General features: G+C 46.4%; 3 protein-coding genes across 3 annotated transcripts; 2 read left to right on the top strand and 1 right to left on the bottom strand.

Moving 5' to 3' along the window:
- Positions 1–9,004: 9,004 nt before the first annotated feature.
- Positions 9,005–12,778, top strand: LOC117851803 (heme oxygenase 1, chloroplastic). The gene is made up of 4 exons (XM_034733703.2): positions 9,005–9,639; positions 11,785–12,008; positions 12,300–12,407; positions 12,514–12,778. The coding sequence occupies exons 1-4, from the start codon at positions 9,216–9,218 to the stop codon at positions 12,604–12,606; spliced, it is 849 nt and encodes a 282-aa protein (XP_034589594.1). The 5' UTR covers positions 9,005–9,215; the 3' UTR covers positions 12,607–12,778.
- Positions 12,779–12,932: 154 nt separating this feature from the next.
- LOC117851802 (NADP-dependent alkenal double bond reductase P2) lies at positions 12,933–15,762 on the top strand. The gene is made up of 4 exons (XM_034733702.2): positions 12,933–14,192; positions 14,302–14,676; positions 14,985–15,067; positions 15,148–15,762. Exons 1-4 carry the CDS (start codon positions 13,752–13,754, stop codon positions 15,518–15,520), a joined length of 1,272 nt encoding a protein of 423 aa, XP_034589593.1. The 5' UTR covers positions 12,933–13,751; the 3' UTR covers positions 15,521–15,762.
- Positions 15,763–16,589: 827 nt separating this feature from the next.
- Positions 16,590–20,918, bottom strand: LOC117851801 (beta-glucuronosyltransferase GlcAT14A). Its single transcript, XM_034733701.2, has 4 exons — positions 20,076–20,918; positions 19,376–19,451; positions 19,185–19,300; positions 16,590–17,556 (listed from the first exon to the last, which is right to left on the bottom strand). Exons 1-4 carry the CDS (start codon positions 20,686–20,688, stop codon positions 17,042–17,044), a joined length of 1,320 nt encoding a protein of 439 aa, XP_034589592.1. The 5' UTR covers positions 20,689–20,918; the 3' UTR covers positions 16,590–17,041.
- Positions 20,919–23,943: the final 3,025 nt, after the last annotated feature.

Genomic DNA, 23,943 nt, shown 5'->3' on the forward strand with positions numbered 1-23,943 from the left:
TTTATTGTCTACCTTGGCTTACTTGTCTTTTGCTTTAGCTTCACAACTTTGGACCATGAGCCATAGCTTGAATTTGAAATCTTTGTTGTGGAGTTTAGAAATTGATTTATCTTTGCAATACCCATGCTTCATGATGATCTAGTACTTTGGCTTTGATTATGCTCTATGAGTAAGGTTTAATTTGGAGGTGATTTAAATTTTTATTGATTATCAAAATCCTTTGTAAAAACAAGATTGATCAAGTTCTCTAATCAGGTTGAGAGTTATTGTTTATCCTATCCAAAGCCTAAAAATATTTATTCGTACCACCATACGCAAAGTTGATCCTTTGAATTGAGTTAGGATCGCTCTCTCTTGGATTGCTTTAATTTTGAGCATTGATCATATCTTTCTATTATCTCTTTTTGCTAGCCTCATCAATATTCAGTAATGAGAGTTTTTCATTGGAAAAATCATATTTTCTACTAAATTTCTAAATCCGCACCAAATACTTTTCAATTTTATTACCTATTCCTTGAACACAACCCATTATTCGAAGATCTATTCCGTTTCTACTCATGGGATCTTAAAAATTATGGAAGATACTGAATATGGAAGCCACACCAGAAAAACGAGGAAGAGGAGAGGCGAGAGTGGGGGCCCACTACCTCGGTTCGTGAGCGAAAATTTCCTAGAAGGTCTTTGGAATATTCTAAAGCTAATTTTTGTAGTGTGCTGTTCAGAGGAAGTTCGGAGAAAAGAAGAAAAATAAAAAAAGTAGAAAGAAAGAAGGAAAGAAAGAGAAAAAGAGAAGTGACAGGAAAGAAAGAAATAAAGGAGGAGTTTTTACTGTCATGAAGATCAAGAGAAGTGCAAAGAAGAATGACCTTATTTACAGAACGGATTTTTCATTCCAACCATGTGCAATCCGACGACAAGGATATTACTTGGGCCTCAGAGTCATTATTTTATTTGCCTTTGCACATGTCCACTATTCTATATCTTCTCATCCTTGAAAACCTTACATTATATGGTTATTCTTATGATCATTAGCTCAGAAGGTAAGCAACCGTTAGACAGTTTTCTTAATTCGATAATATAAATGTTAATTCTTGCTAAGCCTTGTCCAAGCTCCACCACATAATGAGTGATTTTTTGAGAGATGAGAGCTTGCAAACTAAATAGGATAGCCACATCTAATTTGAGCGACATGATAGTACCTGGAAGAGAATCTTGGTTTTAATTCTTGTTGCAGGGATAATACTTTATGACCAAAGAAAAACCCTCCAAGGCGAACTAGAAAGTAAGCATGATTAACTCTTGAAGTAACTTAGTTCTAATAAAAGCTGTGGAGTACTTCTTGTTTTGATAAGTGTAACGACCTTGGTTTAATCCGCTGAGTTAATCCCAAGACTAACCCCAAATCTGCCATCTCCATCAGCTGACCCCTAAAACCGCACAAAATCGCACCCACCGGCTAACGGCAGCTCTTCTCTAAGTCCCAAAGACAGTGTTCCTCCAAAATCTTATAGCTGTGGGAGAGCCAGAGACTGGAAGGAGGACCCACAACCAGATCCCCCGGATATCTCGAGTCAAACGTGCTAGAGCCAGCGTGCGCCCCGCTTTAGAGCTTCCCCGCTGCGTGGCTCGACCTCCCCGACGCGCGCCACCTCACCTAGTCGCCAGCCGCGACAAGATAGATCAGCACGCCTCCCTCCCAATCGCGCACGGAAGCCCCTGCAGCCCTTTCTACCTCGCCTCGTCTCGCTCACACCCTCGCCGGCCGCGCCAAGGCGCCCTGTCGCCGCCGTGGCAGAGGTTTTGCCATTGCCGCGCCAGACCGCCTCGCATCCCGCACCCGTCACCTCGCCCGGATCCCCGGCCGCGCGCCCCAATGCCTTCCAGCTTTTCCGCCTCTCCACAGTCGTACCGCCCACACGCGCGCTCCACGACGATTCCACCCTCGCCAACAACGGCTCCGGCAGGGACAGCTCCTTTTTCCACCTTGCCAATAACCCGCCCCGGCAAGCCGCTGTTCTGCACTCGCTCGCACCGCCGCTCGCCCTGTCACCTCGCCTGCTGCGACCTCGCTTGCAGTGCCTTCCTTCCTGTCACACGCCAGTCAAGTCGCCGCCCACAATCCGCCGCTTGACGCGACCAGACCCTCCTCGCCTTCGCCAACTCTTAATCCCGGTAAAATCGCGCCTACGCCGGCTTTGTCTCCAGTGCCCAATGACCAAAGACCCTGTCTCCGAAGCTCCGCTTCGACCGCCCCATCGCCGCCCAATCGCCGCCAAGGCAGAGCACTCCATCCTTTTCGACCCGATCTTCACGCGGCTCAAACTCTCTCTCTCTCTCTCTCTCTCTCTCTCTCTCTCTCTCTCTTTCGCGCAGCTATAAAAAGGAGTACCAGAGCCCCTACTGGAGTTTCCTTTGCCATCGTTGCTTCGCCGCACCATACTCTGCTCGCAATTGAGCACTGCCGCTTAAGCTCTTGAGAAAGTTCCTCTCTCCGCTCCAACCCGCTTCTCCCCAACCCACCAGCCGTCTGTTCCTCCGCATGATGCTAGAGCTTGCTTGTTGTCCACAAGAAGCCCCGCCGCCGCCGGAGCACCGTCGAACCTCGCCGCCATCCAAGCCTTAGCGTCTTAGTCCTTCCGCCTAAGTCTGTTCCTTCCCGACCCCAAGACTTCGCCAGTAGACCTGAAGGTAAGCTGCTGACCCCCTTCCCGGTTCACCCGACCCCTTTTTCCGTCTCGCTCGACCCTGTCTATTTCGCCGACCTTATCCGCCTCGCCCGAGGGCTCAGCTGTATCTTTTTCTTTGACCTGAGGGTATCTGTGTAAAATTTCGGGGACTTCTCTGTGTTAAGTCTGAGGACCCCGGTACAGTTATTCCTTAAATCTAAGGGTCAGATCATAAGTTTCTCCCAATCCAACCCTTTTATCCTGTTCTCCACCAACTGAAGTTGGACTCCTCCACCTTTCCTGTAGCTTTGCTACAAGTGTCTGAGCTAAAACGTGCAAGTGTTGTTGAAATAACCGTCTAAATATTTAAACATGCATTGCACTTCCGTGTAGAGCTAAATCTTGCCAAGGGCACATACGAACTGCATCCGGCGCCAAAAGATGGAGCAATAGCTGAGCCGCCGACCGCAAGAGCTGAAGCCGAACCCGTCGAGGACCAGTTTGCCTCCACCCCGCTCGAAGGCAAGCCCCGGAGCATGAACCCAACCTTCTAAACTTGCACATGCCTTCCTTCATATGTGTGTGCATTTACGTTATAGGAGTTGTTTGAAACCATAGATGCATGACTTAGTTCCCTTGATCTGAACACTAGTTTGTTGAGTCCGAGTAGTTGCAATGCTTAATAGGGCTCGGCAGAAGTCGAGTGATTTCCTGTCACTCGCGAGTTATAGGAGTTGGTTGTTCTCCTTCTGATTACAACTATAAGGACGATGGACGGGGCAGGGCTTGGTGAACTCTTTTAGTGGTCGGCTGATCGCCCCGTCTGTTTACTTGAATCTATATAAGGTCCGACAGTGGTGGTGTTCATGATCAAGTGTTTGAAAGTACTAATCTCATACCCATTATGGGATGGGGAAGCCTAGTACCTGATTGAACCTGGATGTGAGCGGTTCGATCCACTGTCTCTGGAACAGAGTTCCCCTACGGCCGCATGTGGTGGCAAGTGTGGTCACGGAACGGCAGAGGCCGGGTCTGTGGAACCTTGCACCAAGAGAGGTGGGGCCGACACGGGTCAGGGAATTGATGGGGACGGCCGACACAGGAAGCGACCCTCGGTGGTGCGCGGATGTCGTGAGGTTAGGTTCGCCATGCATGGTTAAGGAACTCGAATCGATTCGTCTGCCTCTCACAGTTTGAGACTGCTTGATCGCTATGCTACACTGAGTAAAGATGGAACATGATGATGATGTGAACTAGATGATTGAGCTATATACACATTATGTTTGGATCCGTGTTTGCTTAGCATAAGTTACAAAAGTAGGCTAGTTAATGAACTTAGAACTGGAGCTAAAACTTGAAGGTAAGGACCTACTGTAGTTTCTTTTGGCAAAACAAACCCCTCAGCCAAAGAGCCTTGCATGTCTAGAAGTGGTGGAGTAGTTTTTCCACCGGTCGGATAAGTCTTGTTGAGCTTAGAAGCTCAGCCTTGTTTGTGGCATCTCTTTTTAGGTGAAGTTGAAACTTCCGAGCGTGCTGCTGTTGGCACTTGGCCGCCCCACCTTCCTCCTGGGTGGACGGTCGAGTGGGATCCCTCCTCGGATGGCGAGGAGCGAGATCACTGATGTCCTGTTGGCCTCACCACGGACATCCGACCCCGGCGCTAGCTTCCGCTATATTTTATCTTCCGTTGCTTTGAACCTTGTAAAACTCTGATTTTCGAACCAGTGTGTAATGAATCGTTGGACTAAGTATTGTTCTGTTGTATTCTCTGGAACCACTCACCTTCGTGTGAGCTATGCTAACTCGGTCCTGTTTAAGTGGTTTAATCGGATGAAATCCGACGGATCGTCGAGTTAACTTGATTAAAGCATGAGATTCGCGTGTTAGGCGACTTAATTGTGCTTTAGCTAAGTTAATCCGAGGTGTTCCTCCACAATAAGTCTTCGAACACCCACACTTTCATTATCTTTGCTGCTCCGCTGATCTTTTGTTTCAAAGGCTAAGTGTTTGACTCGCTTGCTCAAGTTTGGTTCAAGATCTTTGTTCAACCCGTTGGAGGAGTTTATAGTCGCCTGACTTGCTCAAGGACGAGCAAGAGCTAAGCGTGGGGGGATTGTTGATGCTCATTATTTACACACTTTTAGTGTTATTTAACTAGTGTTTTCATTCATATTCTTATACTAACCCGCCACTAGGCACTTAAAATAACTCAATTATTGCATATGTGTTGTATTTTGGAGTATATTATATTTTGGTAGGAAATACGACATAATCAAGGGGGTTTGCATAAAGAGCTTAATGGAAATTTGGACATAGGTCGTCGAGGGAAGTCAGCACGAGGAAGGAGAGGACTGGAAGGGTCAGAAAGGGCTCAGGCCGATCGGCTTGGGACCCTCTGGGCCGATCGGCCTAGCCTATTCTTGGGTCCGGTCGACTTCCCATTTCTTCAACGTGAAGTCTATGACGTTGTCTAGGGTTTTTTCACCGACATCGACACAGAGTCGTCGCCTATGAAGGACTATAAATATCCCCTCATGAACATCAAGGAAGGAGAGTTGGAAAAGAGAGAAAACACCACAAGAACACCATCCACCGCCGCCACAAGAAGGAAAAATGGAGAGAAGATTGGATCTACAGGCGGCCACGCGAAGAGGAGCACCAGGGGAGGTAAAAACTCCCCAAGTCGATCGGCTTGGAGGTGCCTAGGCCGATCAGCCTGGGGCTTTCCTGTCCCCATTCATCGTCGTCTTCAGTCTAGTTGATCTACAGGCATCCTTTACCTCCTTTTACGTCAACATGTGTATGATTATAGGGTAATACCTCTGTTTGTCCTCGGGGTTGATGGAGATCTTGATTTGTAATCGCTAAACCTCTGTTTAAGATCTATTTTATTATCATTCATATCTTGATGATGCTCTTTCATGCAAAGGCTAGCCAGCGCTACTTTAGGTTGCTTTGTTGCTTACCTAGAACGATCATCATGCAGTGTTCTTGTTCCGATAGTTGAGTACCCCTGTGTAGTGACAATATTGCGGGAAGGAAAGTATATAGTTCACATCCACTCATGATAACACTTAGATCTAGTTCTTTCATGCATGGTGGTTGCATCTACAAGTGATCCTAGATCCCTAGGACAATCGTTTAATCTATCTTGTTTACACCCTCTATTCTCTATCTGCTTGATATCGACTACTAGTTCTTTTGTTAGTATAAACATATCTTATACAAAGAGCTTTTAGTTACATTGATTAGTACTTAGTTAAGCGTACAAATTCCAAATCCCTTGTTCCGTGGATTGATAAACCTTAAGGAATCTCAAAGGGAAAAATTACAACTGATCCGTGCGTTTGCGGTTCACAAATTGACATGCTAACTGCCATCAACACATGTTCGCATAAGCCCATAATCCTAATTCAAGGGATATCTTAATAATTAACCCTTGCATATTTGGTGAAAGCACCACAAGTGCATTCAACATTTTGCAAATTTATCAAAAGGAATACCTAAAAATTTTGGAAATGCCAGATATATAGAAGTTAGAGAAAACATTTGACGAAATTAATCCACTAATCAAGAGACCCATGGTTTATTTACATTTTGAAAGTGGCATTAGTTAGTCCCAAAATAAATGGTAAACCTGCAATCATGAGGCCGGCCGTCGTTTTGGCTCCCAACGCACAATGTTTATTCAGGCTAACTATAATTGTATCATTTATATTGTGCTATAAAATATACGATGAGAATGTGAGATGCTACCGATCAAAATGAAGTTCCGCTGCTTTGTCCTATGTAAGGGTAAGACACTTCCATACCCGTCAAGACCTGTTTGGATTAAGAAAGTGCATGAGCGTATTGGTTCACACTTCATACGAAAGCGCGAAGAACAAAATCAGTTTAAACCTGTTTTTGCGAAAAAAATCTGTTTAAACTATAAAACTAAATATATCATTATGAATAAGTACATCGTATCCTACATAATCTCTCGCTCTCGGCGATACCATTGGTTGCCATGACAACGACGTAGCTTTTCTATGATTCTATCACACTCACTGCTGCTGCAGCTTTGCAACGAAGAAGAGCGTTTCGGGGAGAGAGGACGGGCAGTCCTTTTCAACAACGCTTTTCCTATAGATCGAAGAGGATCAGGACGACAATGTTTCATCAGGTTAGCACGCACTGCAACTGCATCCTCCTTTATATGCCCCGGTCACTAGATTGGGCAAACAGTTGCCTTCGCCCCTATCCCCAAGACCCCAACTCATCCCCATGCGCGTCACGATCATCTCTACAGAACATTTTTCGCATTTGCACGCAATGATCGAAGCAAACTGATGTGAGTTTAACAAATCGGCACGCACGCCAACCGTGAAAAGAAAAACTCTTTCGCCGGTGCCGTGATCCCACTGCCAAACGTCGCTTTGTTCAAACTGGCTATGGGAATAAAAACTGCTACAGCAGGTACCCTTACGCGAATAAATTAGCACGAATATACTTGGAAGGAATCGGCGAGACTTTGGGATAATCGAGTCGTCTCCGTATGGCGTAGTCAAGGAAATCAGGTAGCATTAGTAAAAAAACAAATTATATATCATTTTAGCATTCTAAATTCCAAAATTTACTCGCAAACAATTTGCAAAGTACACGCTTCATTCAGCAGCAACTAGTGAAGCACATGGCTGTAACGTGTACGCCGGCCACCGGCCTGATGGACTGACCGCGGGTCAGGGACGCTGGGCGTGTCGGCACCGAAAGCTTCACCCCCTCACCCAACCTTCTCCAGTGGAATGGAAAAAAAAAAGGTTCCAGAGGATGGACTAAACGAGATAAGAGCAACTCCAAGAGTATCTAAAAAATTCTTTCCCAAAACTATGTATTGGGGATTCTTCTAAAAAAAATTCCCCTAAAAACATATCAGTCCACAGCAGATCGCTAATAAATAGCCCCTAATATTTCAAACACAGGCCACGTCATCATATTGGGCCCATCGGAAGGGACGCGAGGGCGTGCGGGAATCAGGATTGGGGGAGGAACGCCAACGCTGAAATATACACGGTGGCAGGCTGTTTTTTAGCGTCGCTAAAAAATTGAGGAAGGTTTAGGTGGATTGTTGGAGTTCATTTTTTCTCTCTTTTTTCCTAAAAAAAGTATTGAGGGTAAGATTAGCAGTCTCTTGGAGTTGCTCTAACTAAATCAAATCGCACTAGAGAACACGTTTGTCCGGTCGTCCTAGAGGAGCACTCTCATGCGAGAACAGTGGAAAATTTTCCCTTGTTTCCTTGTGGAAGAACGTACATATCAAATTGATTCGGTTTCTCAAATAATCTCAACAGAGGTTTCGATAGCCAAGTATTTCTCCATTTTAAGTATAATCTCAACAGCAACGGGTTCTCCACCCATACGGGGATGGAGCGACAGGTCGTTTGATTTTTTAAGTTTATAGATATATCATATATATAGATATATACTATATATTTATGAATAAAAAAGCAAAAACGAGTTACAACTTACAAAATGGTGTGCGCGGGGATACCTATGATTTACGAGGTTCAAAACCAAGTTTTCATGGATACACAGTTACACTCGTGAGTGCTAAGCATATAGTCGGACATGTGTGACTGAGAGAGTTGATGTATATGCATAGTTTGGAGAGTTATCCGGATTTTTCGAGAGAAATAATTGAACTTCGTAAAAGCAGTGCTCATCCATTCCAAATTGTAAGTTATTTCAAGAATTTTTAAAAATTAAATTATCTCAAGTTTGACCAAATTTATATGATAATATAATAACATTTATGATGTCATCTAAGTATCATTAAATTCTTCATCAATTATATTTTCACCTATTTGATGTCATAAATCTTTATAATTTTAGTCAAATTTGAAATATTTTTACTTTTCAAAATTCTTAAAATGATTTATAATTTAGGATGGATTTTTGACTCTTCAAAATTCTTGAAATGATTTATAATGGGGAATGGAGGAAGTATTTCCAAACAGAAGCGAGGGCCTCCAGAAAATTGTGTTTATTGTGTCATGGGCTAGGGGCCCAGCTAAATAAAATACTGCTGAACTTAAACAAAGGATATGGGTGGGGTAGGGTAGCATGGATGTGCGAGCGAGACTGTCCCCCGGCTGTCCAGCCCGGTCGCCGTCACGTGAAGACCCATTGGCCCTCCATAGGCCACGGGGCCCAAAGTCAGACCCCTCCCATTTCCCTCTTCTAACCCACTGACATCCGGACCCACCTCCATCCCGGTCCCACATGTCAACGAAACCGTCGCCTCCCCCTCCCCGCCATCGTCTTCCCCAGCCGGCCGTTCCAATCCGTTCCCCCGGGTTATTCTATTCCCACCCCCCGCCTCCTCGCCGCCTCCCATCGTCGCGCTCACGCTCCCACACCCCCGGCCCCCGCTGCCGCGCCACACCAACACCGCACTCCACCGCCACCATCCCCGTCGCTGTCGTTCGTCATCGGCGCCTTTCCTTTCCCCGCACGGAACCCTAGCAGCTCTCCGCGCGCGCTATAAGCCTATAAGGCACCGCCGCGGCCATGGCGCCCGCACCGGCATCGCTCACCGCTTCCCGCGCCCTCTCCCCCCTCCTCGCGCCCGCCAGAGTCTCCTCCGGGAGGTGGAGCAGCCTGTCGGTCTCCGTCGGTGCCCGGCCCGCGACCGTGGCGGTGTCCGTCGCGGCGTTGACCGCGCAGAGGAGGCTGGTTGCGGCGGCGGCGGCGACGGAGATGGCGCCCGCGGCGAGCGGGGAGGAGGGGAGCAAGCCTTTCATCGAGGAGATGCGAGCGGTCGCCATGAAGCTGCACACCAAGGACCAGGCCCGGGAGGGGGAGAAGGAGCCCCAGGCGCCGCCCGTCGCCAAGTGGGAGCCGTCCGTCGAGGGTTACCTACGGTTCCTCGTCGACAGCAGGCTCGTCTTCCAGACGCTCGAGGACATCGTCGATCGCGCCACCGTCCCGTGGTGTGAGTGATCCGCTTTGCTTTCTCTTCCTCTGTTTTTTCTTTTTTGGTCTTGATCGGTGAAAAAGGTGCGGCTCCTGTGCGATGCTATGCTGGTATGTGGATGGCGTTCATTGCGCTTCGTGTGCCTCTATTGAATCGGTGAAATCTGATTGGCTCCTGGCCACAAAAATATGTCTCTAGTACTTTTAATATCATAGTAAATCAGATTTGCTATGAATGGATCAAGTAAAAAAATTAGAAATGGTTTGTAGATGTGCACAGAAGTGTCTAGAATAATTGGTGAAATTTTAGAATTTTATTGAACTGAAGGTTGAGTGTCTTGTGGGGTACTAGTGGCCAAGGTTGACTCAGGAGAGGATGGAGCTGGATTGTATACGTTACGTGGGTTTATTTCTCCTTTTGGCTGTGAGTTTAGGTTTTATAAAAGGAGTTTGGTTCATCCGTCCAACTATAGGTTGCGTATTCTTGCAAGTAAGAAGTTAGTTATGCTTCAAGTGAACTTTCAGCCTTCTACTTTACCAAAAGTTACTTTCCCATTTTTGTGAAGTTTGTTGCTTCACATAAAAAAACTAGCTCTTATATAGCTTACTCAGAAATTGTAATTTTTCACTTGAATTTCAGTTAGCTCTTCAGTACAAATTTCACACTATCATTGTAACATTAGTAATTCTTGCTAACCTGTGTGGCTCTTTGAGTCATCAAATTGGGTCAATTTATAGATCAAATCACTCAAAAGCATAATGGTCAGATCTGTCCTATTTTTATGGCTTTTAGTATTGTTATAAGTATTGTTATAATAGTTATGTCTGGACAGCTATCCCTTCTCTTTTGCAGTAACATCAGCAGCGCAACTGTTAGTCATTTTGAAAAATCGTCACTTCAACAGCCTTCTTGTTTGTATATAGAAACTTGAAGTTTTAATATAACCTCTTGAAATTGAAATGTCTGATGTCAAATCACAAGGGCAGGCATCTGCAGATATCTTCTCCCCAGGGCATGCAGAAAAGACCATTTCCTCATATTATTGTCTTAGCATTCAACTCATGATTTAGTTGCATACTGTTACACATTGCCTCAGATATTGGGCTCATGTATAGGATCAACATGGTTAGAAACTCATATAGGAAAACGATTTCTAGCCTGAGGTGTGCCTATAACTTCCTTTCTTCTTATATGTTTTATCTTAAAGTAAGTAAGAGATAATGGTAGTGTGATACAAGTATTCTGGTCCAATTTCACACTGCCCTACCCACCTTCCCTTGTTAGATCCAGAAAACGTAAAAATTTCTATGGGGGATATCTGTGGAAAATGGCCTACTTTTTTTAAACGGTGAAAATTTCCATATCCATACTTTGTATTTTCAGAAAAAAAATAAATTTGGCACATGATAAGTAATTTGTCATTTTTGTATGAATTAATCTAGAACGAATTTGAAGATCAACTTCTGCGACAAAGTACATCACAAGATGAGCCATGGATGTTCCCAGGTTCAATTCTTTTTGGAACATTAAAGTGCACTTTTGGATGAATTTCCACCATTTTAAAAAAAGTATGCCATTTTCACTGGATATGTCCCCCATTTCTATATGACTGTTCTATTTGCTTGTGTTCTTGTGCTAGCTCTTCTTATAGATTGGCTTGTCAGACACAGCAAATCTCTTTGTTGTTGATTGGTGTTGTATTTAGAAAATAGCAATCTTTACTGAAAGAAGCACAGGTAAAGGGTGCAATCAAATTATATGCACCTTTAACTGATGCGAATATTGCATTAGTCTATGAATACTTTAATCAACTTTGACCAACAAAGTGGGACTAGAAACCTTTTTCCCCCTACTAAACACGACTTTGACAAACAGCAAATCTCTTTGTTGTTGATTGCTGTTGCATTTATAAAAGAACAATGTTTACTGAAAGAAGCACAGGTAAAGGGCGCAATCAAATGATATGCACCTTTAACTGATGCGAATATTGCATTAGTCTATGAACACTTTAATCAACTTTGACAAACAAAGTGGGACTAGAAACTTTTTCCCCCTATTGAACACGACTATTGTAATCTCATACTTAGTACTTAGTAGGCTATTGCTTCCATCAAGATTTGCAAGATGCTGGTTGATAACATTCTAGTGGTGTATGTGTTTCAGATGCGGAGTTCCGGAATACTGGGTTGGAAAGATCAGAGGCACTCAAGAAGGATCTGGAGTGGTTCAAGGAACAGGGCCACACAATTCCAGAACCATCGGATCCTGGCACTACATACTCTTCCCTTCTGGAAGAGTTATCTGAGAAGGACCCCCAGGCATTTATCTGCCATTTCTATAATGTGTACTTTGCTCATACTGCTGGAGGCCGAATGATTGGCAAAAAGGTGACCCCCTTCATCTTAGAAAATGACAATACCTGACATCATATTTTGGCACATTTAGGATGTTTTCCTTATGACCGATGTCAAAATCCCAAGGCATTTTTCTGTGTTTTATTATGAAATTTGGAGTATTAGTTTGGACAATACTACCATGTCAATTTAGGAATATGAATTGTTGTGTTTTTTCTTGCTATTATGGGCGCTTAAGAAGTGTTATCTACTTTTTACGCCATTAGCTTGTGTGTATATCATTTTAACCGGGTATCATGTGTTCCTGCCTTCCTGGCATATCAGGTTTCGGAGAAGATTCTGAACAAGAAGGAGCTGGAGTTCTACAAGTGGGAGGGCAATCTCACCCAGCTGCTGCAGAACGTCCGTGACAAGCTTAACCAAGTCGCTTCTGTAAGTCCTAGGAACCAAACTTTGCATCTTTTGTCTTCTGCTCTCAAGGCTGATCAAATAACTTTTAACGAAATGGTAATTTCGGTTCCATATACATCTTCTGCAGAGCTGGTCCCGGGAGGAGAAGGACCACTGCCTGGAGGAGACGGAGAAGTCATTCACTTACTCCGGACAGCTCCTCCGCCACATATTCACATGATCTGACATTGTCCTCTGGTCTAAACACAAACGCTGTAAATACATAATCAATGACTTTCAAGACCTTGTTAGTTTTTACTGGGGAGGGGGCATCTCCTCCACCAGGAACGATTTACCTTCAGGTCAAGTTGCCAAGTGTTACTGTTAAATAAACCATGGCCCCATTCTCCCTCCCTATGTGTACAAACTGCAATGCTCAACACTGGCATGAGATAAGTGTACTGGGTATTTGGGTGGCTGGTGACTGGGATGAGATAAGGAATCTGCGTGCGATGTCTCAATGCTCAAGAAAGTGTTTGTTTGGATTCTGGAACGGCGTCGTGTATTCGCTTGCGGTGCCGCCCGCGCATGTAATGCCCAGCCCGTTCGGACGGGCACTGCTTCGGCATATTTATGCGTGGTTCGTTGGAGGGCTCAGAGCAGTGGCAAGGCTAAGCTTTTGAGTTAGTTCCTATTTGTTTTGTTGCAGGTTGTTTGTTGGATTGTGACAAGCAATCTGCCCTGGTGAATTAATACAATTACAATTTGGAACTTGTTTGTTTCGGTTTGCGGATGGTAACAGCGTGCAAGTTATAATCTAACAATCTGCAAGCTAGAACACCAATGTTGAGGCCGAGTGGCGCACTGGTACTCTGGTAGATCATGCGCTTACTCGGTCGTCATCAGAGGAACATACCTCGCTCATCATCTTGTGAGACATGGGGTATAAAATTGTCACGATCTACGGCGCGTCCCGTCTCGCTCGGCAGCGCCACATCGTCGCGCAGAGTGCCAAAAATCCAGGTACCCGTTGAGCACGGGGCAAACCCTCCTGAACAGTGATACCCTTGGGCGCCGCTGTCCAAATTTGCTACACAGGAGAAAGGAGATCACTGGACCGGTAGCGCACACCCCAGACGTCGTCTTCAGAGGAGATTTGCTGATTTTCCACAGACCTCCTTGTTCTTCAGTACCAAAAAATGTAGTGTACTCCGTTTCAGTCTTTCAGGTCAGTACCGTACGAGACAAAGGTGGCACTTGCTCCCATCCCAATTCCCAAATACTATCATCGAAAGTTCAGAAAAACTCCAAGTACTGTATGGCATCGCGCATTAGTTTGGCTCTTGCTATCGTCCTGACACCTAACGAGGCATCATCATATTAAACATGACTGTATACGACGTGACAAAACTGGCGGGAGCCGCATCTCCGCCGGACCCCATCCCTCGGCATCTAAGCTCGCCGGCGTCCGTCTTGTCCTGCTCTGCTCTCATTGGATTCAACGCACGCACGGCCCCGTATTTTAGGGGACCCAAACCCAACTCGTCTCGTCTCGTGTTCCGCTTGTTCTTGGCTCTTCGGTCTTGCCGAGTATTGCCGTCGCCGTCTATGGAGGTGAGGAACAGGTACGTGGCCATCCGGCGCCACATCGAGGGCGCCCCGACGGAGGTCGACTTCGAGGTGAGGGAGGAGACGGCGAGGTGGTCCCCGGACTCCGGCGAGGTGCTCGTCAGGAACCTCTACCTCTCCATCGACCCCTACCAGCTCAACCGCATGAAGCGGAGCAGCGCCTCCCACCTCGCCGTCGACGGCATCCTCCCCGGCCAGGTAAGCCGGCCCTCTCAGCCCGCTCTACTCATTACTCAACCATGCACCACCATCACCTGAGACTGATAGAGAGGCTCCTCTATCTCCCCGGCCCAATGTTTGAACGAAGAGGATCGCGGCGTACGCTGCCGGCGAGGTGGTGGCGTCGGCGAGCCCGGAGTACGCGGCGGGGGACGTGGTCGCCGGCGTGCTCGGGTGGGAGGACTACACGCTGTTCACGCCGTCCCCCGCCGTGCTCATGTCCAAGGTCGACGCCTCCGCCTCCGCCTCCGCCGCCGCGGGCGGCTTCCCGCTGTCCCACCACATCAGCGCGCTGGGCACCAGCGGCATGACGGCGTACGGCGGCCTCTTCGAGGTGTGCAGGCCGGCAAAGGGGGACAAGGTGTTCGTGTCGGCGGCGTCGGGCTCCGTCGGCAGCCTCGTCGGCCAGTTCGCCAAGCTCGCCGGATGCTACGTCGTCGGCTGCGCCGGGACCAAAGCCAAGGTGCGCATGGACACGTCGCGTCACGCTTCTTGTTCTCTTTCAGCTACCCGCACGAGTGGCCCTTTGTCGTGACTCGTGACAGCGGCTGATCGACTGACTAAGTGCTGGCAGTTAGCTATGAATTTAACGGCTATGTTTTTGTGGTGCCTTCTGCTACACATTTGGGCCAGTCTGACATGCAAATGGACCAGATTTTATATAAGACCATTTTCTGAAGCACGAATCAGTAGTCCAGTTTTTCATGAGACGCTGAAATTTCTCATGAATCGGTAGTTCAATTTATCATGAAACTCTGAATCGATTCCCAGGTTGATCTGCTCAAAGACAAGCTGGGATTCGACGACGCTTTCAACTACAAAGAAGAGCCCGACCTGAACGCAGCTCTCAAGAGGTCAGTGCTACTGCATCTCGTGCTCTTCACCTGAACCTGAACAATCTGCTCAGTCCGACAGAACATTTTCATTTTGGCAGGTACTTCCCCGACGGCATCGACATCTACTTCGAGAACGTGGGTGGGGAGATGCTGGAGGCGGCGCTGGCCAACATGAACACGCACGGCCGGGTCGCCGTCTCCGGCGTCATCTCCGAGTACACGGGCGCCGGGCGGCGCGCGGCGCCGGACCTGATGGAGGTGATCTACAAGCGCATCACCATCCGGGGCTTCTTGGCCTGGGACTTCCTGCCCAGGTTCGCCGAGTTCAACGCCGTCATCGGCGAGTGGATCCGGGAGGGGAAGGTGCAGGTTGTCGAGGACGTCTCCGACGGGCTCGAGAGCGTCCCGTCCGCCTTCGCCGCGCTGTTCCAAGGCCAGAACGTCGGCAAGAAGCTCGTGAAGCTGGCGTAGAATTGTAGAAACTAGAAGCAGGGAGGGAGGCAGCTACCAGTGCCGGTAATTCAGCATCCGGAAAAGTTACAGTACATGAAATTTACCGGGGAGTTACAAGTGGTGCAGTTTTGGTCAGCAAACGGAAAGTAAACATAAACAGCAGTGCATCCTGGCATCGTTGCGACTAGTTTTAATTACTAAACATAAACACAAAGGAAATGCCCTTTACTGTGCTGGTCAAGAGAATAATTATCCTTTCTTACCGGTCCCAAACCTCTTTAGTACCCGATTGTTCAATTGGTACCGCTACGTCGGTACTAAAAGGTAATATGCGCAATTTTCACGCGTAATATGTGCGGTCCGTGCAATTCGAACCCCCGATCTAAACTTCGTGTAAACCTTTCTTACCATCCCACCTGCACAACACATGTGATGAAGGTAGATATGCTTTTCTTTTGAAGTAACCCGTGGAGAAGCAACCTCTAGTACTAAAAGGCCTATTAATACCGGATCATAACACCACCCAATACTAAAGGTACCTTTTAGGTATTATGACCCGGTACTAAAAAGATCTCCGCTCATATTTCTAGGTATTTTTTAGTGTACCTTTAGCAATATGACCCAGTAATAAAAGATCTCCGCTCATATTTCTAGGCATTTTTTATTGTACCTTTGGCAATAGGAAGTCGAAAGCCAAAAACCATGCGTTCAAAGTGGAAAAGAAAGAAGACGTCTAGGCATACTAAACTAAAACAAGTATGTGAAGTGGCGTCGCTGCTACTGAATGAAGCTCACACATTTAGTGCACATGCAAATTAACACGTACTCACTGGAAAAATCGGCGCACATGAATGCATAGCCGAGCAGAAAGAATCTCACCTGATGGCTACTACCATTGTTGACTGAAAGCAGCAACTCAGTTTAAACGATCCAAACTCCAAACAACAATACAAAAAACAGGTAATCAAATCTCAACAGCATTTCTAATCCTCTCCCAACCAAAACCGCAAGGGATAAACAGAGACGCACGCGCTTACCAATGCAGGCAAGACAACAGCACAACCAATTTGCTATACTCATCAAAAAGGAGAAGAAATAAAAGAATACATGTATGCAATCAAATGTATCAGTTTGCCCAGAAATATCTGCTGGTCAATACAACAAAGTCTCACGCGCTACCAGTTGATAAATACCCGGTGCCATGGCTTCCGGACAAGCAATGGACCACCTTGCACAACACGCAGCGCAGAGATGTCAAAATTTCCAAGATTATTGATGGTTGGGGTCTGATATAATCCTCTACCATAACCTAATAAGCTACTAGTTCTGTATATTCTCCGCCTGCTACATCCATGATCTCCTGCTGTACCGTAACTCAACTCAAGCGGTTGTCTATAAGAGCACCTATCTTATCGTTGCATCCACGCGGACATGAGTTATGTGCTGCTTGTTCGCTAGTAGACATTACTAGCAATTGGCTCAATGCCCTCAAACTTGACCGTGTAAATCTACTGCCCTGGAATCATCTTACTGGGAGTTTTACAAGCAATGCTTGTCATCAAAACCTTCTTGGGTGAGCAAGCCTGTGACGAGTTTCTTTAATCTGTCAACACCAGGCCCTGGGCGGAGATCTTGGACATGTTCAACAGTGAAGGGTCCTCCTTTCTCAGTTGTATTCAACACATCTGTCCATCCACCAGGCACAAATCCATCAGGTTGGCGGCCCAATAGTTCCTGATCAATCTTGTCCAGCACGGGATCTTCTCTTCCAAACTTCCGTGCAAAGGGAGCATTACTGTTAACCATACCATCAAAATCATCGAGTGTGAGATAATGAGGATGTTGCTTTGGTGGGTTGTCCCAAGAAATGAAATGTAGATCATGGTTGACTGTGGTGTTGCGGAACTCCGGGACGTTGCAGATGACTGTGTGGAAGTAACCCTCTGGTGAAGAAAGAAAATTGGCATAATACATCAGGACTGTCCTTGGTAGATTGTCCCATCCCCATATGCAGTATTCAATAAACTGATGAGTAAGCATCATCCATGCTGAGCCTGAAATTGCAGACAGCAAGCATTTATATTCCATAGGTGCAAAGTAAAGAAACAAAGATATGAACAAAATGCCAAACCATATAGTACATTTCCAAGAACATTTCAGAAGTAACCGAACATGTAGCTATTTTCTTGTTTTTAGAGAGCATGAAGTTCTTAATGTCTGAGGTTTCCAATTAGGTTGCTTATAGGGTAACCAAATGAGAAAGAGGAATGTTTCCAACATCAATGGAAATAAATACTATAACATGGTTCATTCATACAGAGCAACTTCTTCAATATAATGCCTAACACAATGTAAGATGATTGACTTCTTTCACTAAGCATAAAATAGAGTCATTTGCTTTGTATTGAATAAATTATGAAATTGGAGGGGATGGAGATTATGATTTTAGATGAAGAAAACAAGAAAAGCTAGAATGTCACTTTCACCAATGCAAGATGGGTGGTTGCCGAGGTGGTAACTGGATGCTATATATAAGCAGCCAATCCAATGTTCCCTCTGCATGATGCCAGTGCTTAACATGCCAATATGCATCAATAACCTAAACGATTTTCTCTCAAACATTAATGAGACTCTCACTCCCTCTCCATTAAAAGGTTGTGATAGTCAGCCATCCAAAATTCAACGGAATTCAACCTCTTTTAGAGGAAACAATTAAGCTTAGGTGGAGGCATAACTGCCTTGACAATATTAAACGTATAAAAGCAAACAGAACGACAAGGGTGTGTAACTTCTATTCACAAAGACATATGCATAATCATTTGATTAAAAAATATAAGAGTAAAGGATCTGAAATTTGGTACTTTTAGAATAAGGAGAGGATGAAGAATGGTCAGTTATATTGACAGCCCCAATGGAGCATCTATAATACGAGAGACCTCAAAGGCTCAAACCCTATACTAGAGTACAAAACCATTTTAACCTAAGTAGATACTACCTTCTTCCCTAAATGTTTTGAACTAACCAGCGTCGAACGTTTAGGGACGGAGGTGGTAGCTGGTTGCCGGTCCTTGCTAATACAGAATGAAAAGGCTACATCTGAGCCATATTTGTATCAAAGTTAATCTTTTTTCTTTCATTCAGAAAACTAGAACCAAAAATAACAGAAGATTATGGGCTTCATAGTGTTAAAACAATACTCTTTGTAGCTATAAAGCAAATTTAGTGTCTCATACAAATTGGTGACTAAATCATTTTGTCCATGGAGAGCTAAACTGAAGATATCTAGTGACATCTTAACAATCTGCTTTTAGTTCCTTTCCTTTCTGTGAGATATGGTACTGGAAATGATGTATCACCCATTTTCTAACAACCATTTTATCGAAACAAGAAATTCTGGTAGTGCAGCAATCCATAAATTTCAATCAAGTGACAGTAATTGATGGACCATGACCTGATTCTACTAATTCTTCAACCTGGCACCAAGTCAGCACTGCCAGGCAAACTAGGCAAACACTATCTGCTGACAGAAGTACCAACATCATAGGTGATACTCGACAAAAACTAACACACCACGGTCAGCAAGTGAAATATAGTGAACATCTGAGATGATGCGGAACAAGAGAAGAGAGAACTCAAGGTGAGACAGCTCATCTCAGAACATCAGGAAAGAGTGTGTATTTACCAGTAAAGAGCTTGAATGCAGTTGGGACACTCCTTTTCTCTGTAATCCAGAAAACGTCAGACTTCTGCAGGCTGTATAGCCCAGGGTCGATGATCACTGGTTTTGCCCTCTGGTACCTATACAGACAAATTTAGCGACAGCACAGCTCGCTGAAACAGATAACAGAATTTTCAGAGAAACTGCATGCTTACTCCTTCCATCCGATGTCACTTGTGTGCTCGATGAAGTTAAGCTGCCTTGGCAACTCAGAGAGCACATGTAACAGATCTGCCAAAAGGATAGACAAATCAGATAAACAAAGACGCGTGTTGATCACAAGTTCACAACAACATTCCATGAACAGGGCCAGTACAGTGAAACGAAGAAAGAGGCTTCATATGAACCAGGACGCTCCTGAATCGAGTACATCAAATAGTAGAGGCAAAACAAGACTACAATCAAGTGGGGCGGAGCAGAGAAGGTCTCTATTTAAGGAAAAAATACGCCCCAAGATTTGACTTTCCCCAGATACTACCTGGAAGGGGCAAAAGTATTCAAATCTTACCAAATTCCCAGACCAATTGGGAAAAAAAACATGTCATAAATTAATCGAAACATCACCCCATTCCCCAACTGGCAACCCGAAGCGTATAAAATCGCATCTTTGCCAAACACTTGCAGGAAGGCACTGTACGGTGAAAAGCCGATTTTCAAATCCCCATTCCCACAGCCACAGGTATTCTCCAGTGAGTGATCCCCCAACTTGGAATCCATTTCGCCCAATCGGCACGCAAAGATCGCGCCTTTGGGGGCACCAGAAAATTCGGATCAAAGGTCGCGTCTTCGCGCGATCGATCGATCGATCCAATCGCGGAACTGGGGCGGAGAGAGACAGATCGCATCTGCGCTTACCGTCCTGGGTGACGAGCGGGTAGTCGGATGCGGAGAGGTTGATGAACCAGTCCCAATCGCCCCCCTCCCGCAGCAAAATGGCCGCCGCGTGCAGCGTGTTGGCCACCATGGTCGGGCCCCGGTAGGTGACGAGGTTCGCGCGTGTGACGACCTTGACGTTGCGGAACCTGGCGTAGACGGGGTCGGACCGGATGGCTGCGGCGAGCTCGGCGCGCTCGGCGGCGGGGGCCTCTAGGTCGAGGTGCACGACGTAGGTGTTGGCCGGGTGGTAGAGCGCCCTGAGCGTCCTTCGCAGCGCGGCGCCGTCCCCGGTGGAGCCGGAGACGAGGTAGGCGATCCTGGGCACGGCTCCCCGCGGCGGGCGGTCCTCGGCCCGCATCTGCTGGCGGAGCTTGGCCTCGACGAAGAGCGGCTCGGCGGAGGCCGCGGAGGGGAGCGGCGAGAAGGAGAGGAGCAGCGCGCGGGATGAGGAGAAGAAGAGCGACGCGGAGATGAGGAGCGAGGAGAGCAGGACCGACGCGAGCAGCGGCGCCGCCCACCGCCGGTGGCCGTGGATGTGCGCCGCCGCCCCGGCCGCGCCGGAGCCCGGCGACGGCGGCTTCGCCTCTAGCATCCCCCCCTGCGCTCCCCCCTTCCTCCTCGGCTCCGGCGGGGCGGCAGCGGACCAGGCGGTGGCCACCGGATCGCTCCGCGGGGGCGGCTTAATTTGGGGCGGGCCGGCGACGGTTGGGGCTCGCACCACGCGATGCGGCGTGGCGTGGTGAGGTTACCGCGGGCGCTGCGGAGGTGGAGGAGGGAGGTGGGGGCGCGGGCAGGAGCGCGTCGCGGCGGGCGAGCGAGCGGGCTCGTGAGTGGGTGGGTGGGTTAACCTTCGCTTTGCGTTGGTGCGCCGCTGCCTGCCGGTCGCGTCGGGTTGGGCTGGGGTTGGCGTGCGCGCAGCCGTGGCCTCGTGCCACGGACGGGGAAAGGGTGTGGACGTGTGGCTGGTGCCGTGGAGATGGAGCGGATCGGCGAGAGTGAGGTGTTGGTTTTAATTTTTGGCTGCCCGTGGATTTCAAATCGCTTCTTTGATTTGCCAAAGATTAGAATCAAACTGAGTTTAACAGTTTTTCTCTCTTTAAGCGAACTACTTGAATGACAGGTTAGCCAACTGCTACCTAGCTAGCCGGCTTAGCTTGTATTTAGTGATTCCCAACCAACCTAATTTGACGTAGTGATTGGTCAAGTGAGTTGGGTTAGCAATAGCAAAATTGCTGTTTAGAATAATCCCATACCGAAGGAATAATATACTTTAGCAAGAATACTATGACTCGAACAAGCTATCTTAACACATAAAACTCACGGTCTTGTGTTGTGTGACGAGATTGACAAATCATTGAACTATTCTGGCTGGTTGTAGAGCCTCTACCTACATATTCTTCATGTTTCTCGAAACATGAGTCAGAGCATATAACCATCAATTCGTACTATAAGTTTATTGCAGGTTTAGATGTTAAAGCTATAACAATTTAACTATTCTTCCTTTGCTAGTTCCAAAAATGTTTATTCTTTGCTAAATACATATTGTTGATGCGGGTTTTCTTGCATGAAAGAGCATGTGCATTTTGCTGAAGCTATATGTGTGCCGGAAGTAATGTTTTGCACAAGAATCTTTCTCGCCATGATCCTTAATTCAACAATGCTATGAGGCTATGAATCATTATCACCATGAGAACAACAAGTCTTTTTTTTGGAACAACAATGTTTTGATGCCATCATGGGACTAAAATGAGCAAAAACACGGAGAGTGAAATGCGTAGAAAATTTATCCTGTACAAAAGGGAAAAAATACAGAAACACAACGTGTTGGACACCAACACGGTGACTTTTAAAACTTTTTTATAAGCTATTGTACTCAAATCTCACTTTACTTGAGTGCCACTAAAAATTGCCATCCCTGGTATGGATGAGGTACACGTGTCCAAGAGTGCGAAAGTGCATCTTCAGCCATCAGAAAAATGTATTTTATGAATAATCTAGTAGCACTATTACCATTCTTTTGCATTACGCAAAAGGTCCCTGAAAATACTGCTAGTCCCGTTGAAAATCAGGCCCTTGTTTTGTTTGTTTTCTGACGGAACAATTCCTTGTTTCTCTTTCTGCGTTCAGTTGCAGATTATGATAAAATATTCATATTTTTTAGATACTATTTTCTTGATGGCTTAATAGTTCATTTTAACTGCTCCATCCATCCCAAAATACTATTCGTTTTGATTTTTCTACGTACATGGACCTTGCTATATATTTAGGCATAATACATATCTAGATGTATATTAAAAGTCATATTTTTAGGAAAACTAAAATGATTAGTAATTTGGGGTAGAATGGGAGTAATATACATGTTCACAAAATGTAATGAATAAAGTTTTAGTCGGTGGGATCAGACAAGGCTAGATATTTTTTAAGTTCTGTCATCGCTTACTTTGCAGTGTCAGGATGGGACATTTTGAGAGCAGTGCGGGTATAGTTTTTTTTTTCCCTCAAAGGTATTACTATATTATACACTATAAATTTCTATGGTCAATTAGAATACATATTTGTATACCGGAGTTTTTACACTGTATCATCCAACAGTGAAGAGCAACCTCTTTTGGATTCTTAAGACCAACACATATGGCCTACTTGGATCTCTTAAAATAGCAATTGTGACCAGCTGTTCTCGCTTAGCTTTTGCAGTGCCATGTTATTTTTAGGCAAAACAAACGAATATAACACAAAACCATACAAAATGAATAGTGGCGCATCCATGAAAAAACTAAGAAAATTTCTTATAATTCAAAACCAGAGTACACGCAATTTGACATGTCGCAAATCTTTTTTCCAGGTTATTTAAGAAATGACCCCACCACTAACCATGACACATCAACCAGCGAGACCTCTGACTATGGAGTGGCTTGGCAGGCCAATGGCTCATTATATTTCTGCCAACGAAGGTTAGGTGAGTTTATTCTTCTAAATATTATTGTAAAAGGGATTAGATCCATGCAGTTTTTCTTGTATATATAATTTTTTGAAAGAAGTATTCTTGTATATACGAGCCTGCACATGATAAGAGTTGTTAACATCTACCATCTCGAGTGGAATATAGTGATCAACAGCAACACTACTGAAAAACTAAGCATTTGTCCCGAGGCTCAGTACTGGTTGCATTTTGATCTGGTACTAACGTAAGCATTAGTATCGGGCCTAACGGCTAGTCCCCGACGAGGCCCCGTGAACCCCTTTAGTACTGGGTGGAGGCTTCACCCGATACTAAAGGTTGCCCATCAGTACCGGGTGAAGCCTCCACCCACCCGGTACTAATTGGTGGGTGGGGATCCGAAATTTGAACTTCACTGGATTGAAATCCACCGCATGCGTCCGCTCCTCACCGTCTTATCCGCTCGTGACTCTCCCTCTCTCTCCCGAACGGCCCTCCTCTCTCTCTTCTCCCCCCACGGCGGCCAGCAGTGCCTGGTCGCTTTGCTTCCTCCCATTCCAGGCGCGCCCCTTCCCTCCCCTCTCCCTTCCACGCGCCCCTCACTGCGACGCTAGTGAGGAGCGGCGGCGGGGCGAGGTGAGGCAATAGCACGGCGGTGGGGGAGCGTAGAGGCGGAGTGGCGGTCGACGGCGTGGGGAGCTGCAGCGGGCGACGACACGTGGAGCATCGAGATCTACAGCGCGGCGCGGATCTGCAGGCCACCGCGGTAGGAGAGCGTGGAGGTGCGGCAGGGGCAGTGGGATCTAAGGGGCGGCGGCATGGCAGGACGAGATGCGTGGCCTCACCTCTCTCTCTCTCTCTTTCTCTCTCTCTGGGTGAGGGCGGCCAGCGGTACGAGGGGGGCAGTGG

The sequence above is a fragment of the Setaria viridis genome, chromosome 4 (assembly GCF_005286985.2).
Source record: "Setaria viridis chromosome 4, Setaria_viridis_v4.0, whole genome shotgun sequence".
Classification (NCBI taxonomy): Eukaryota; Viridiplantae; Streptophyta; class Magnoliopsida; order Poales; family Poaceae; genus Setaria; species Setaria viridis.

Bases quoted from the DNA above. Each gene is read 5' to 3' on its own strand.
- LOC117851803 (XM_034733703.2), top strand. From the start codon at position 9,216: ATGGCGCCCGCACCGGCATCGCTCACCGCTTCCCGCGCCCTCTCCCCC. The intron at 9,640-11,784 runs GTGAGTGATCCG...TATGTGTTTCAG, and splicing joins TCGCGCCACCGTCCCGTGGT to ATGCGGAGTTCCGGAATACT. The intron at 12,009-12,299 runs GTGACCCCCTTC...CTGGCATATCAG, and splicing joins GCCGAATGATTGGCAAAAAG to GTTTCGGAGAAGATTCTGAA.
- LOC117851802 (XM_034733702.2), top strand. From the start codon at position 13,752: ATGACTGTATACGACGTGACAAAACTGGCGGGAGCCGCATCTCCGCCG. The intron at 14,677-14,984 runs GTGCGCATGGAC...ATCGATTCCCAG, and splicing joins GCGCCGGGACCAAAGCCAAG to GTTGATCTGCTCAAAGACAA. The intron at 15,068-15,147 runs GTCAGTGCTACT...TCATTTTGGCAG, and splicing joins CTGAACGCAGCTCTCAAGAG to GTACTTCCCCGACGGCATCG.
- LOC117851801 (XM_034733701.2), bottom strand. From the start codon at position 20,688: ATGCTAGAGGCGAAGCCGCCGTCGCCGGGCTCCGGCGCGGCCGGGGCG. The intron at 19,452-20,075 runs GTAAGCGCAGAT...TCCTTTTGGCAG, and splicing joins CCCGCTCGTCACCCAGGACG to ATCTGTTACATGTGCTCTCT. The intron at 19,301-19,375 runs GTAAGCATGCAG...TTGTCTGTATAG, and splicing joins AGTGACATCGGATGGAAGGA to GTACCAGAGGGCAAAACCAG.